Source organism: Saimiri boliviensis, chromosome 14 (genome assembly GCF_048565385.1).
Source record: "Saimiri boliviensis isolate mSaiBol1 chromosome 14, mSaiBol1.pri, whole genome shotgun sequence".
NCBI lineage: Eukaryota > Metazoa > Chordata > Mammalia > Primates > Cebidae > Saimiri > Saimiri boliviensis.
This window is the reverse complement of record NC_133462.1, coordinates 37,114,869-37,129,493: the sequence shown is the minus strand read 5'-3', so window position 1 is coordinate 37,129,493 and position 14,625 is coordinate 37,114,869. Positions and strand designations below refer to the sequence as shown.

The window sequence follows — 14,625 nt, the reverse complement described above, 5'->3', positions numbered from 1 at the left end:
AATTATATGGGCATGGTGGCACATGCCTGCGGTCCCAGTGACTCAGGTGGCTGAGGTGGGAGGATTGCCTGAGCACAGGAGTTTGAGGCTGCAGTGAATTCTGATCACACCACTGCACTCCAGCCTGAGCAGCAGAGCAAGAATAAATCTCTCAAAATAAATAGATAGGGCTGCGCATGGTGGCTGATGCCTGTAATCCCAGCACTATGGTAGCCCGAGGCAGGCAGATCACGAGGTCAGGAGTTTGAGACCAGCCTGGCCAACATGGTGAAACCCCTAAAAATACAAAAATTAGTCAGGCATGGTGTTGGGTACCTGTAATCCCAGTTACTTGGGAATCTGAGGCAGGAGAATTGCTTGAACCTGAGAGGGGGAGCTTGCAGTGAGCTGAGATCGTGCCATTACACTCCAGTCTGGATGACAAGAGTGAGACTCCATCCCGAAAAAATATAAAGAAATAAATTCTAACATCCTTAACACAGCTTTTGAAGCCTTTACAGTCAAATCACAACCTACCTTTTCAAGCTCACTTCCCTTTTCCTACCTGCACCCACCACAGGCATCAATCACATGCTACCCTAGTTCCCATTTCCAGACACATGGCTAGAATCAAGTGTAAAATAACAGTAAACCCACCAGGTCTTGTCAGCATGACCAACAACTTTCTTCAGCATCCACCCTCCAGTCTTCACTCACTCATCCTTCAAGGCTCACCTCAAATGCCACCTCCCCCAGGAAGCCCACTTGACTCTTGACATCTGGCTTTGTACCATGTATCTGCTGCATCTGTTTCCCAAATTTGGCAACTGACAGCCACTCAGAGCGGACTGTGTCATGTCCCTCCTGAGTGAGTGAGTGCCTCCATCGGAGTCTTTCTCATAGAAATTACTAGAGAAATGGCCGGGCACTGTGGCTCACACCTGCAATTCTAGCAGTTTGGGAGGACAAGAGAGGCAGATCATAAGGTCAAGAGATCAAGACCATCCTGACCAACATGGTGACACCCTGTCTCTACTAAAAATACAAAAATTAGCCGAGTGTGGTGGCACGTGCCTGTAGTCCCACCTAGTCAGGAGGCTGAGGCAGGAAAATCGCTTGAACCCAGGAGGCAGAGTTTGCAGTGAGCCGAGATCACGCCACTGCACTCCAGCCTGGGCAACAGAGTGAGACTCTCTCTGAAAAAAATAAAATAAATAAATAAATAAATAAACAAATGAAAATAGCACATTACTGCCTCCCAAGCACTGACACTGAATCCTGGAGCTACAAATTCACTACTCACACCGGCCACTGGGCTCATCAGAAATCCACACATACCCATATGGTTGGCCTACATGGGTACAGTCACTGGTGTGATGATGATACAAGCATGTCCCTATGCTCATGGTCCCTGAACATGCACACAGCCACCAAACATACACGTACACACATGACGCCACAGACACATGCCTAGGGGCCAAAATTAGAGTGAGGGGAGCTGTGCCAAGTTCAGAGGTGCTCACACATTTATTTAAAATTTTGACTTTGTTCATCATAGATTTTTTTGCATTAATTTAGATTTTCTTAAAATGTTCCATTAAAATATTATTTATGAAGCTGAGGCAGGAGAATTGCCTGAACCCAGGAGGCGGAGGTTGCGGTGAGCCGAGATCATGCCATTGCACTCCAGCCTGGGTAACAAGAGCGAAACTCCGTCTCAAAATATATATATATATTATTTCTTTTGGTTACTGGGTTGTGGTTGTTGTTTTTTGGCATCCCCTTAAATTTTGCACAATAGCTGAATACTGTACCATGTACCTGTCACTCTAGCTATTCAGGAGGCTAAGGCAGAAGAATCACTTGAGCCCAGGAGTTGGAGGCTGCAGTGAGCTCTGATTACACCACTGCACTCCAGCATGCAAGACCGTGTCATAGAAATAGGCCAGGCACGGTGGCTCATGCCTGTAATCCTAGCACTTTGGGAGGCCAAGGTGGGCGGATCATCTGAGGTCAGGAGTTTGGGACCAGCCTGGCCAACGTGGTGAAAACCCCGTCTCTACTAAAAATAAAAATAAATAAATAAAAAACAATTAGCCAGGTGTGGTGACGCGCGCCTGTAATCCCAGCTACTTGGGAGGCTGAGGCAGGAGAATTGCTTGAATCCGGGAGGCAAAGGTTGCAGTGAGCTGAGATTGCACCACGGCCCTGTAATCTGGGCAGTACAGCAAGACTCCATCTCCAAAAAATCATCATCATCATCATCATCATCATCATCATCATCAAATTTTAAACACGTTTGCACCCGCGGCGAGTATCTCACCCGTTTTACCCTGACCTGGGCACCCCCATCCCACATACTCAAATGCACACGCACAGGCGCAAAACCACATTATCTTCACCCACCTTAGTCACAGAGACGGAGTCCCTGAACAAACTTCATTCTACCACTAGATGGCGCCCAAGCTCCACACTATTAAACACAGCCCCCACCGGGCTACACTAACTCGGAGTCTTTAAATCGTTCACTTCCCTCCCCTGGGACAGTTACATGCTCTGAAGGAGCCCCAGGTGAACGTCTTACCCCTAAATAGCAGTGCCCTATCAGGGTGGAATTTCAGGCACGGGTAAAGAAGATAGGTTTTCTTTCTTTTTTTATGGAGATAGGGTCTCCCTGTGTTATCCAAGCGGTTGTGCAGTGGTGCAATCATAGCTCACTGCAGCCTTGAACCCCCAGGCTCAAGTGATCCTCACACCTCATCCTCCTGAGTAGAACTACAAGCCTGGCCAATTTTTAACAAAGTTACTGTAAAAACCGGGCACGGGGGCTCACGCCTGTAATCCCAGCACTTTGGGAGGCCGAGGGAGGTGGACCACTTGAGGTCAGGAGTTTGAGACCAGCCTGGTCAACATGGTGAAACCCTGTTTCTACCAAAAATACAAAAATTAGCCGGATGTGGTGGCACACCCTTGTAGTCTCAGCTACTCGGGAGGCTGAGGCACAAGAATCTCGTGAGCCCGGGAGGCAGAAGTTACAGTGAGCTGAGATAATCACACGACTATACTCCAGCATGGGTGACAGAACAAGACTCGATCTCAAAAATAAAAAAGAAAGAAAGAAAGAAAAAGTTATTGTAGAGATGGGATCTTGCTGTATTGCTCAGGCTGGTCTCAAACTCCTGGCCTCAAGAGACCCTCTGGCTTTGGTCTCCCAAAATGCTGGGATCACAGGTGTCAGCCATCACACCTGGACTGAATAATAGGTTTTCTTGGTGCCTTCGATCCAGGAGCAAGTGTTCCTCCGATACTCTCTTGATACAAGAATCCTGGCCGGGCGCGGTGGCTCAAGCCTGTAATCCCAGCACTTTGGGAGGCCGAGGCGGGTGGATCACGAGGTCAAGAGATCAAGACCATCCTGGTCAACAAGGTGAAACCCCGTCTCTACTAAAAACACAAAAAATTAGCTGGGCATGGTGGCGCATGCCTGTGATCCCAGCTACTCAGGAGGCTGAGGCAGGAGAATTGCCTGAACCCAGGAGGCGGAGGTTGCGGTGAGCCGAGATCGCGCCATTGCACTCCAGCCTGGGTAACAAGAGCGAAACTCCGCCTCAAAAAAAAAAAAAAAAAAAAAAAAAAAAAAGAATCCTGTGGTTTGAGAAAGAAAGACACTGTGTGTGTGTGAGGTGGTCCATCCATCCATCCATTCATTCAGCAGGTATTTCTTGAGCATTTACTGTGTGTCAGCCTCTGTTCTAGACAGTGGAGAAACAACAAAGCTGGCTGAACCCTGATAAACTGCCGCTCTAGTGGGGAAATAGACAATGACTGAATGAAGAATCATAGAAATGTGGAAACGAGAGCTATAAAGAAAAACATGGCCAGGCACGGGGGCTCACGCCTGTAATCCCAGCACTTCGGGCACCACATCACCTGAGATCAGGAGTTTGAGACCAGCCTGGCCAACATGGTGAAACCTCATCTACTAAAAATGCAAAAAAACTAGCCAGGCATGGGGTGGCACGTGCCTGCAGTCCCAGCTACTCAGGAGGATGAGGCAGGAGAATCGCTTGAACCCTTTGAGGCAAAGGTTGCAGTGAGCAGAGATCATGCCACTGCACTCCAGCCTGGGCAACAGAGTGAGACTCAGTCTCAAAAAATACAAGCAAAAAAAAAAAGAAGAAGAAAGAAAAGAAAAATAACATGGAGTAAGCCCTCAGAGAGTAGCAGAAGGGGACTATTTTACCTAGCTGTCCAGGATGGGCCTCTTGGAGGAGGTGACATTTAAGCAGAAATCAGAGATAGTTACTTGGGGGGAACAGTGCTGCAGGAGGAGGGAACAAGCGGGAAGTTGCTCCTCCTGCAACACTCCCCGAGGCACGTTATCTAAACTCAATGATTCCCTCTCCCCATCCTCTGCAGGCCCCAGGAAAGAGTTGACCCCAAACCCAGATAGTGCCAACGATGTAGCTAGATCTGAGGGAGGACTTCCCAGGGATCAGGAAGGCATCTTTTCCGTAAGGAAAATAGTGGGGCTCAGAACTATCAAGCTCTCTCATAGCCCCAAAGTGTCTCCCAGGCCAGAACCGAGAAGATTTTGGATAGATCCTGGATGGATGGACAATGCCTCTGACAGGCCCTGCTTTCCTGCTCTCTGGGTCAAATCCAAACTTCTGCCTAGAGCTTACAAGTTCCTAAGTGGTCTGGCTTCCCCGGTCTCATCTCCCCGCACCTCCCCATTACTCACTCCTCTCCAGGCACACCAGCATCCACACTGCTCCTGAAACTCACCAAGCTTATTCTTACCCCAGGGTCTTTGCACCTTCTGTTCCTCCCACCTTGAATGCTCTTCCCCTGGACACTCACAAGGCTCCCTCTTACCTCCTTCAGAGGTCACCTCAAATGGCACCTCCTTAGAAACACATTCCCTGACCACACCAGTGCAAATAGCCCCCACCCTCTTATTTTATTTATTTATTGTTTTTTTTTTTTTTTTTTTTTTGAGACAGAGTCTTGCTCTGTTGCCCAGGCTGGAATGCAGTGGCATAACCTCGGCTTGCTGCAAGCTCCACCTCCTGAGTTCAAGCAGTTCTCCTGCCTCAGCCTCCCGAGTAGCTGGAACTACAGGGGTGTACCATACCCAGCTAATTTTTGTATTTTTAGTAGAGACGGGGTTTCACCACATTGGCCGGGCTGGTCTCGAACTCCTGACCTCAAGCGATCCACCTACTTTGGCCTCCCAAAGTTCTGGGATTATAGGCATGAGCCTCTGTGCCAGTCTGCTATCACTCTATTTTTTTTTTTTTTTTTTTTTGAGACAGATTTTTGCTCTTGTCCCCCAGGCTGGAGTGCAATGGCATGATCTCGGCTCACCACAACCTCTGCCTCCTGAATTCAAGCGATTCTCCTGCCTCAGCCTCCCAAGTAGCTGGGATTACAGGCATACACCACCACACCCGGCTAACTTTGTATTTTTAGTAGAGATGGGGTTTCACCATGTTGGTCAGGCTGGTCTTGAAATCCTGACCTCATGATCCACCTGCCTCAGCCTCCCAAAGTGCTGGGATTACAGGGGTGAGCTACCACACCTGGCCTAATCTTCTATACCTTAACTGTTATTCTTCATGCAATCTACATTGTATCATATGCGTATTTAGTTGTTGACACTATTACATAGTTATTCTATTATTTTCTGTCTCCTCTGCTAGGTTAACTCCGGGAGAGCAGAGATTTGACTCGGTTGGTGGCTGTATGACCAGTGCATAATCATATCTGTTCATTGAATGGATTAGTGAGTGATTTCTAGGAAGAACCCCTGGGCCCATCAGGGACAGGGAAGAAGTCTTTGGAAAGTGATGGAGGGAGCGAAGAGGGGGCAGAGCATTCTTTCTGCAGACCCCTTCTTTCCCTGGGGTGCCAGGCTGGGTGGGCCAACGCCAAGGGGGTGTATGGGGCACCGGAGCTGTTTCACAACCATGTAGTTCCCGCGGCAGCCGCCTGGAGGCACTGCAGCCTGCAGCCGGATTTCACCACCCCGCCCTAATGGATTACCTCATTTGGCCACGCCCGCGTCGTCCTTTAGCCCCGCCTTCACTGACCTCGTTAGTCCCGCCCCCCAAGCAACTCCCTCCCAGCCCTGGGGGCTGTAGGATTCACCCTCCAATTGCACCTCTGGCAGCAAACTCTGGCACCCTAGCCAATCTTGGTGAGAAGGCAGAAAATCTAGGGTCCCCCTAGTAGGGAGTGGAGGAGAGAAGCCCCAGGGAGGTGGCTTCAAGGATAATTCAACTTGATTCCTGGTTAATTTTTTTTTTCATTGGTTTCTCGAGTGTATGCCTCTTTTGGTCTCTTGTCTCTCTCAGGTGTGTCTCTTTGCTTCTCTCGGGCTCACACATCCATTGAGTACCTACTGTGTGCGGCCTGATGCCTGGCGCTGGGTACACTCCCTATCCCACCCAGCGTGTGGGTGCTGACATTCGTGGGGAAACAGAGGAGCGAGGAAGGAGACCCCACAATCTCTCCTAGTGGTCTGGAAATCCCATCTGGAGTCTAACCTCCATTCCTCCTAACATCCTCCTCCAGATAAGTACAAGGGTCTGATTATTTTCTTGATTGAGGAAAGGGAAGGTCCCCAGATTGCTTTGCCTCTTTGTATCCACCTAAAAAACCAGCGGCTTCACGGACGCTGTCCACACCCATGGAGTGGATTGTTTAACAAGAGGGGTAATCATGTGGGCTCAGGAGCCAGACTGCCTTGGTTCAGTCCTACCTCTGTCACTCTAGAGCTTGAGCAAGTGATTTAACTTTTCTGTGCCTCAGTTTCCCCATCTATAAAATGAGGGTAACAATACCATGCCCTAGTAGGGAGGAGGCAGAGGGGGTTAAATGCCTTAGTGTTCAATGCCTATGTGAGGGGTGCTGTGTGGTTGAAACAGCACCCCTCACATAAGCAAGTAATGAATGATCACTGTTATAATGACTATTTTATTATTTTTGATCCCAGCTTTCCTGTGAATTCCTACAGATTTGAGAACTTGGGGGTGCTCTCAACCCCAAAATGGAGGAGGAGAGGGGCTTTCCAATAGCAAAAGAGAGCTTGGATGCCCCACATTTTGCAAGGCTCCCTGAACGTGCCCAAGAGAGGGGTGCCATGGGGAGAGAGACTTGCTTCTGTAAGGGCATGAATGGTGTGTGCGAGGCACCAAGAGACACACGTGCATGGATGAACACGTTTGCACACACAGCGCTTGCACACACACACACACACACCCTTTTAGAGTGATTTACCCAAAGGCACAGAATAAATAGCACATGGCTCACTCCAAGGCTCTCACACAGCCACACACCTGGCCACACACGTATTGTACAACACCCTGTTATCTGGAGTCAGTCATGAGGACACGGTCACACACAGACACTGTCTCACGTACCGATCACACCCCAACTCGTGCACTAGTGGGACAACCCCCCCACCCCTGGCTACGGCCACACAAACTCCCCCGGCCCCGCCGTCACACCCAACCACAACACAAAGACACACACGTTTACCCTGCACCCCCAAAGCATTTCACACGCGTCCCCGTCAGTCACCCTCACGTGAGTCCCGCCCCCAGCCCCACACTGGCGGGGGGTGCAGGCGAGGAGTGAGGGTCTTCAGAAACTGGGCATCTCGGCCCCGATGAGGAAGTCAAGGGTAAGCGACCACCCCCCTCCAGAGCCCCCCGAAGTTTCCCTCCCAACCCCATTCAGCTCCAGTGAGATGGCGGGGTGGGGGCTCCAGGTCATGGAGGGGTTGAGAACCGCAAAGATGCCACCCCCCCAAACCAGCTCAGCTTGAGGCTGGATGTGAAGCCCCCCTTGTCCTCCTCCAAGCCAGAGAGCGCACGTCCCGGCCCCTCCCCCGCTGCGACCCCGGCCCCTCGCCGCCCAGCAGCTTGGGGGGCTCGTGGAGCCTCCCGACCCCGTTTCCCCTGGAACCCTCCGCGCCCCCCTCCCTCCCGGAGCCGCCCGCGCCCGCACCTGCCCGCCGGGTCCCTACCTGTCCGGCCAGGCCTGAGCACAGCAGCAGCAGCAGCGGCGGCGGGACCGTGAGCGGCCACATGACGCGCCCCCGGCCCGGCGTCCCGACCCCCGCCCGCCCTAGCGGCGCCTCGGCGCGGGGACCGCCACCAGGCGCGACCCCGCCCGCCCGGCCGGGGCGACCCTGAGCCGCCGCCTCCCCCCGCCTAGCCGGCGGCCGGGATTCCGCCCCACCCCCGCCCCCTCGCCCGCTCGCTCCGAGTCTTTGTTGCGGGCTCCGCCCCCCGCCCCGCCCCCAGCTCCTCCTCGGGAGCAGCTCCAGCAGGGTCGGGTTGGGGGGGCCGCGGGACGGGGAAGTGGGGGAGCCAGCACCGGCGAGGGGACCTGAGGACAAGACTCGGCAGCGCCCCCTAACCCCCAGGCCATTCCGGGAGCGGGTCGCGGAGGTGGGGGAGGGGTGCCCGTCACGTGTTTGTAAATTTCAGCCTCCGCGGGCATTTCCCACCTTGCAGGAGCGAGGGGGATGAATGGTTGGGGGACAGGAGTAGGAGGAAGGCCTGGTAGCAGAGGAGAGACATGATGAACGCCCCCTCCCTGGAAACGCAAGAGTCAGCAGGGAAACTGAGGCAGGGTCTGAAATTGGAAGTTGGAGGAGGGGTCAATGCCAGGACAAGAGGGGTGGGGCAGAGATGGAGACCGGGAATAAGAGGAAAAAATTGGGGTTGTGGGAACTGGAGACCGAGAAACAGGCAAGAGGCCGATAGAGATGGCCACGTGGGTGGGCCTGGCCCCCAAAGGAGGCGTCTCGTTTTCAATCTCCCCGGGCGCCCCATTCCCCCACCGGCCCTCTCGCTGGAAGCCTCCCGGCTTCCGCCACACCTGGAAGAGTTTCTCCTCGCTCCCGTTTCAATAGCCCAAGATGAAAGACCACATCCCCCGAGAGAATCAAAATATTAACACCGCCTCCACGCTAAGCCATTTGCATATGAAGGGCGTCCTTGTCCTGCCTCACTTTCGGGAGGCTTTCCAGCCTTTCTCTGCCTCTTACTCCTCCAAAAGTGTCCCTAGTCGTCTTCCTTCCCCACGACCTCTCGTGGGGTTCCGATGTGTTGGTGGGGGAAGTGGGGGGCAAGTAAGTCAGATTAGAAAGAAATCGAACACAAAATACGCGAGACCAGGAAGCCTGGCAATGTTGTGACCCTGATGCCAGTGGGCTAGGAGAGGTCTCCCCAGGCGCTGGTGGGGCCTCGACCCCAGCTGGTGTCTTCTAGGCTCTTGATACCGTCGAAAAAATGAATTCAAGAAGGAATCAGAAAATAATGAAAGATCGGAGATTTTTCGTTAAGGAAAAGGTCTACGCTTAAGAAAAGGGAGGCTCGGCGCTGCGGCTCATGTCTGTAATCCCAGCACTTTGGGAGACCAAGGTGACTGGATCACCTGAGGTCAGGTGTTCAAGACCAGCCTGGCCAACATGGCAAAACCCTGTCTCTACTAAAAATACAAAAAATTAGCCAGGCATGTTAGCAGGCACATCTAATCCCAGCTACTCAGGAGGCTGAGGCAGGAGAATCATTTGAACCTGGAAAGCGGAGGTTGCAGTGAGCCGAGACTGCACCACTGCACTCCAGCCTGGGCAACAAGAGCGAAACTCCGTCTCAAAAAAGAAAAGCACAAAAACAAAAAAACCCTGCCTAATATCGACTGGGTTCCAGGGCTAACACTTCGAATCCCAACACTTTGGGAGGCCAAGGCAGGTGGATTGTTTGAACCCAGGAGTTCAAGACCATCCTGGTCAACATGGTGTAGACCCATCTCTACCAAAAATACAAAAATGAGCCAGGCATGGTGGTGCACACCTGTAGTCTCAGCAACTCAGGAGTCTGAGGTGGGAGGATCACCTGAGACTGGGGAGGTTGAGGCTGCAGTGAAATACAATTACTCCACTCAAACCTCAGCAACAGAGTGAGACCCTGTCTCAAAAAAAACCCTACAAAAACAAACAAATGGTAATTTAAAGCTACCTAAGACCTCTGTGTGTGGCTAATTCCCCATATTAAATTCTGTCGATTGAATTTCCTGGCGTGGGCTGTTTTTCTGATGGGACCCAAGCCAATGCATTCAATGGCATTAGCCATTGGCAGGTATGGTTAGCGGCCCTCTGGGTGTCCTGATGCTGCTGTGGTTTGTGTCTGACTGAACCAGGATCTGTTCTGCTGAGGTCAGCATTGTGGTCAGTATTGTGGTATTTAGTAGAGATGGGGTTTCACCATATTGGTCAGGCTGGTCTAGAACTCCCAAACTCAGCTGGTCATTCTTGGTTGTGTTGTGGTCAGTGTGGTGATTAGTACTGCAGTCAGTTTCCTAGTTACCCTGTGCTCCGTCCCAGGGCTGTGGTCCTTGTACTGAGCCTGCTTTAGATAGAGACCTGGCTCAAGCTATGGTCAAAATTATGATCGAGTCATGCTGCATTCAAAGTCACACTTGACGTCCTGGTTGCACTGTTACCAGCTTCAAGGTCAGCACTGGGGTCAACGTTAAGAAGAGTGAATTGTGGGCTATGATTGCAGGGAGATCCTGATCCGCTTCTCAAGGACCTATTGTGGCAAAATGGATGAACTGGGGACTCAGAGTCTGGCACTGGGCACAGGTCATTTTCTGTGACACATAGGAAGCAGGGAGGCAGGGCACTGGATCTTGCCATCTGGCCATTGGGTTTTTCTTTTTTCTTTCTTTTTTTTCTTTTTTTGATGGAGTTTTTCTCTTGTTGTCCAGGCTGGAGGGCAGTGGCATGATCTTGGGTCACTGCAACCTCTGCCTCCTGGGTTCAAGTGATTCTCCTGCCTCAGCCTCCCAAGTAGCTGGGAATACAGGCACCCACCACCACGCCCAGCTAATTTTTATATTTTCAGTAGAGACAGGGTTTCACCATGTTGGCCAGGCTGGTCTCAAACTCCTGACCTCGTGATCCACCTGCCTCGGCCTCCCAAAGCGCTGGGATTACAGGTATGAGCCACCTCGGCCGGCCTGCCTTTGGGTTTTTCTAATTAGCACTTGGACAGCCATGTGTTCTGCTCTTCTGTCACCCTTTCTTGTTTCCAGCCAGAGAGGGAGGTCCTTTGGTAAAAATTAGTGAAATTCAAATTGAACTGGATTAAGAAAAAAAATATATACTGGCTTATATAACTAAAATTAAAATAAGGGTAGTGGAATTCAGGCATGGCTGGATCCAGGAGTTCTGTTACATCATCAGGATTCTGTCTCTATTATTCATCTCTCATTCCTCATTCCATGCTGTCTTCTGGGAGGGATTCACTTTTAGCCAAGAGATGACAAAGCTGGTTTCAAGAAGCTTCTCTCTTCCAAACTCAGCAGCATCAGCAAAAGGAGATCTTGCAAAATAATTATGGTTATTACTATAGTTGTGTGCCCATCCTGAACCAATCATGTGTTCAGAGGACTTGACTATGTGCCTTGACTAGACGTGGCTCACAGATCACCCCCAAGGAGCCAGAGAGCGCAGTGAGCCTTATTCAACCTACATTGGATGGGAAATGGGAGGTAAAGGGGGATATAGAATGTTGATCATTAAAAGAGAGAAAGGACACTGTACAAGCAAAACTAAAATATAGAGTTGGGGGTGACTCTCAGTACCATTTCAACCTCCTACTATACATTTCTTTCTTTTTTTTTTTTTTTTTGAGACGGAGTTTCACTCTTGCTACCCAGGCTGGAGTACAATGGCGTGATCTCGGCTCACTGCAACCTCCTGGGTTCAAGCAATTCTCCTGCCTCAGCCTCCCGAGTAGCTGGGACTACAGGCGCATGCCACCATGCCCAGCTAATTTTATATTTTTGGTAGAGACGGGGTTTCACCATGTTGGCCAGGATGGTCTCGATCTCTCGACCTCATGATCCACCCGCCTTGGCCTCCCAAAGTGCTGGGATTATAGGTGTGAGCCACTGCACCCGGCCTTACATTTCTTATTACACAGCCTGCAAAGCTGAAATACTTCTAGACTCCCTTGCAGCTAAACTTCTGTGTGTCGATTAGATTTCATCCATTAGAAGCAAGAGAAGTGGGTGGTGGAAGAGGGTGGAATTAATCTTCCTGCTATGCTAGTAGAGGCAGCTGCTAAGCACAATTGGGAGACACTACATTTTCCTGCAGGGACGTTCCTATTTCCAGGTGTTAGCACCACCAGCTTTTGTTGAGAGGCCATTGCAGTAACAATGATGACAGCCTCCGTATCTCTAAATTGCAACTTTACTGGTGTTTTCATTGTTTGTTTTGTTGTTGCTGTTGTTGTTTTGTTTTTGTTTTTGAGACAGAGTCTTACTGTGTCACCCAGGCTGGAAAGGCTGGAGTGAAGGGATGGGATCTTGGCTCACTGCAACCTCCACCTCCCAGGCTCAGTAATCCTCCCATCTCAGCCCACCCGAGTAAGTGGGACTACAGTTACATGCCACCACACCTGGCTAATTTTTTATTTTCTGTAGAGATGGAGTCTCTCCATCTGCCTTGGCTTGTCTCAAACTCCTGGGCTTAAGTGATCCACCCACCTTGGCCTTCCAAAGTGTTAGGATTACAGACATGAGCCACCCCACCCGGCCATGTTATTCCTTTTTATGGCTGGATAATATTCCATTGCATGGATATCCCATATTTTGTTCACTAATTAAGATGATGTAGTCTTTTTTTTTTTTTTTGAGATGGAGTTTTACTCTTGTTGCCCAGGCTGGAGTGCAATGGTGTGATCTCAGCTCACCACAACCTCTGCCTCCTGGGTTCAAGCTATTCTCCTGCCTCAGCCTCCCAAGTAGCTGCGATTACAGGTATGCACCACCACACCCAGCTAATTTTATATTTTTAGTAGAGACAGGGTTTCTCCGTGTTGATCAGGCTGGTTTTGAACTCCTGACCTCAGGTGATCTGCTCGCCTTGGCCTCCCAAAGTGCTGGGATTATGGGTGTGAGCCACTGTACCCAGCTGGTGATGTAGTCTTAAAGTCAAAAATCCCCACCCCAGGGGATAATTCCCCACCTTCCTGCTAATAATAGAGGCAGAAGCTCCTGCATGGAGGAGCTGGGATATGATGGTTTTTATTTTTGTTTTTGTTTTGAAATGGACTCTTGCTCTGTTGCCCAGGCTGGAGTGCAGTGTGCAATCTCAGCTCACTGCAACCTTCTGGATTCAGGCTATTCTCCTGCTTCAGCCTCCTGAGTAACCGGGATTACAGGCTTGTGCCACCACACCCAGCTAATTTTTGGTATTTTTAGTACAGACAAGGTTTCACCATGCTGGCCAGGCTGGTCTCGAACTTCTGACTTCAAGTGATCTTCCTGCCTTGGCCTCCCAACAGGGTAGGATTACAGGCATGAGCCATTGTGCACGGCTGGGAGGTGGTGTTTTGCAGCAGGTCATTCTGTAGGCTTTCCCTAGATCCCTATCCTCCAGCCTTGGTTGTGTAAGCACCAAGTTCCCTGGTTTTGCTTCTCCTTTCCTGCAACTAAACCCAGGTTGATATGTGCTTGGAGGGTTCATTCCCCGTATCTGACTGAAGAGAACCTCATAATTCACGAAGCCGTAATACTCCAAGCTACTCGTGACCTACCTACTCAGTACTCCCTCCCAGACCATGCTGGAAACCTCTTTGATACCAATCCTCCTGACTCACTGAGCTCCAGTGACACACTCAACACTGGAATACATCCTCTCCATATATTACTTCCTTGAGTTATTTATTTATTTATTTATTTATTTATTTATTTATTTATTTATGAAATGGAGTTCGGCTCTTGTTACCCAGGCTGGAGTGCAATGGCGTGATCTCGGCTCACCGCAACCTCCGCCTCCTGGGTTCAGGCAATTCTCCTGCCTCAGCTTCCTGAGTTGCTGGGATTACAGGCACATGCAACCATGCCCAGCTAATTTTTTTGTATTTTTAGGAGAGACAGGGTTTCACCATGTTGACCAGGATGGTCTTGATCTCTTGACCTTGTGATCTACCCATCTCGGCCTCCTAAAGTGCTGGGATTACAGGCTTGAGCCACCGCGCCCAGCCGCCTTGAGTTATTTTTAATATTTTTTTTTGTTTGTTTTTTGAGATGGAGTTTTGCCTTGTCACCCAGTCTGGAGGGCAATGGCATGATCTCAGCTCACTGCAACCTCCACCTCTTGGGTTCAAGGATTCTCCTGCCTCAGCCTCCCGAGTAGCTGGGATTATAGGCATCCGCCACCACACCTGGCTAATTTTTTTGCAGCTTTAATAGAAACAGGGTTTCACCATGTTGCCCACCTTGGCCTCCCAAAGTGCTGGAATTACAGGCATGAGCCATTGTGTCAGGCTACTTCCTTGAGTTCTTACAACAATCCTATAGGGTAGGCATTATTATCCTCCATTTAAAAATGCAGGCCAGGTGCAGTGGTTCATACCTGTAATCCCAGTACTTTGGGAGGTGGAGGAATACAGAATCACTCGAGCCCAGGAGTTTGAGACCAGCCTGGCAACATGGCGAAACCCCGTCTCTACAACAAATACAAAAAGTAGCCAGCCACGGTGGCTTGTGCCTGTAGTACCAGCTACTTAGGAGGCTGAGGAGGGAGGATCATTTGAGCCCAGGGGGTCAAGG

At 50.5% G+C, this 14,625-nt stretch overlaps 1 protein-coding gene across 1 annotated transcript in view; it reads right to left on the bottom strand.

The window, feature by feature from the left end:
- The window catches only part of OLFM2 (olfactomedin 2), an 81,105-nt gene extending 72,877 nt beyond the window's left edge, over positions 1 to 8,228 (bottom strand). The window contains exon 1 of the mRNA XM_039465605.2: positions 8,015 to 8,228. Coding sequence (XP_039321539.1) covers positions 8,015 to 8,077 — 63 coding nt within the window. The 5' untranslated portion in view covers positions 8,078 to 8,228. The remainder of the gene's footprint in view (positions 1 to 8,014) is intronic.
- Between the last annotated feature and the right edge of the window lie 6,397 nt (positions 8,229 to 14,625).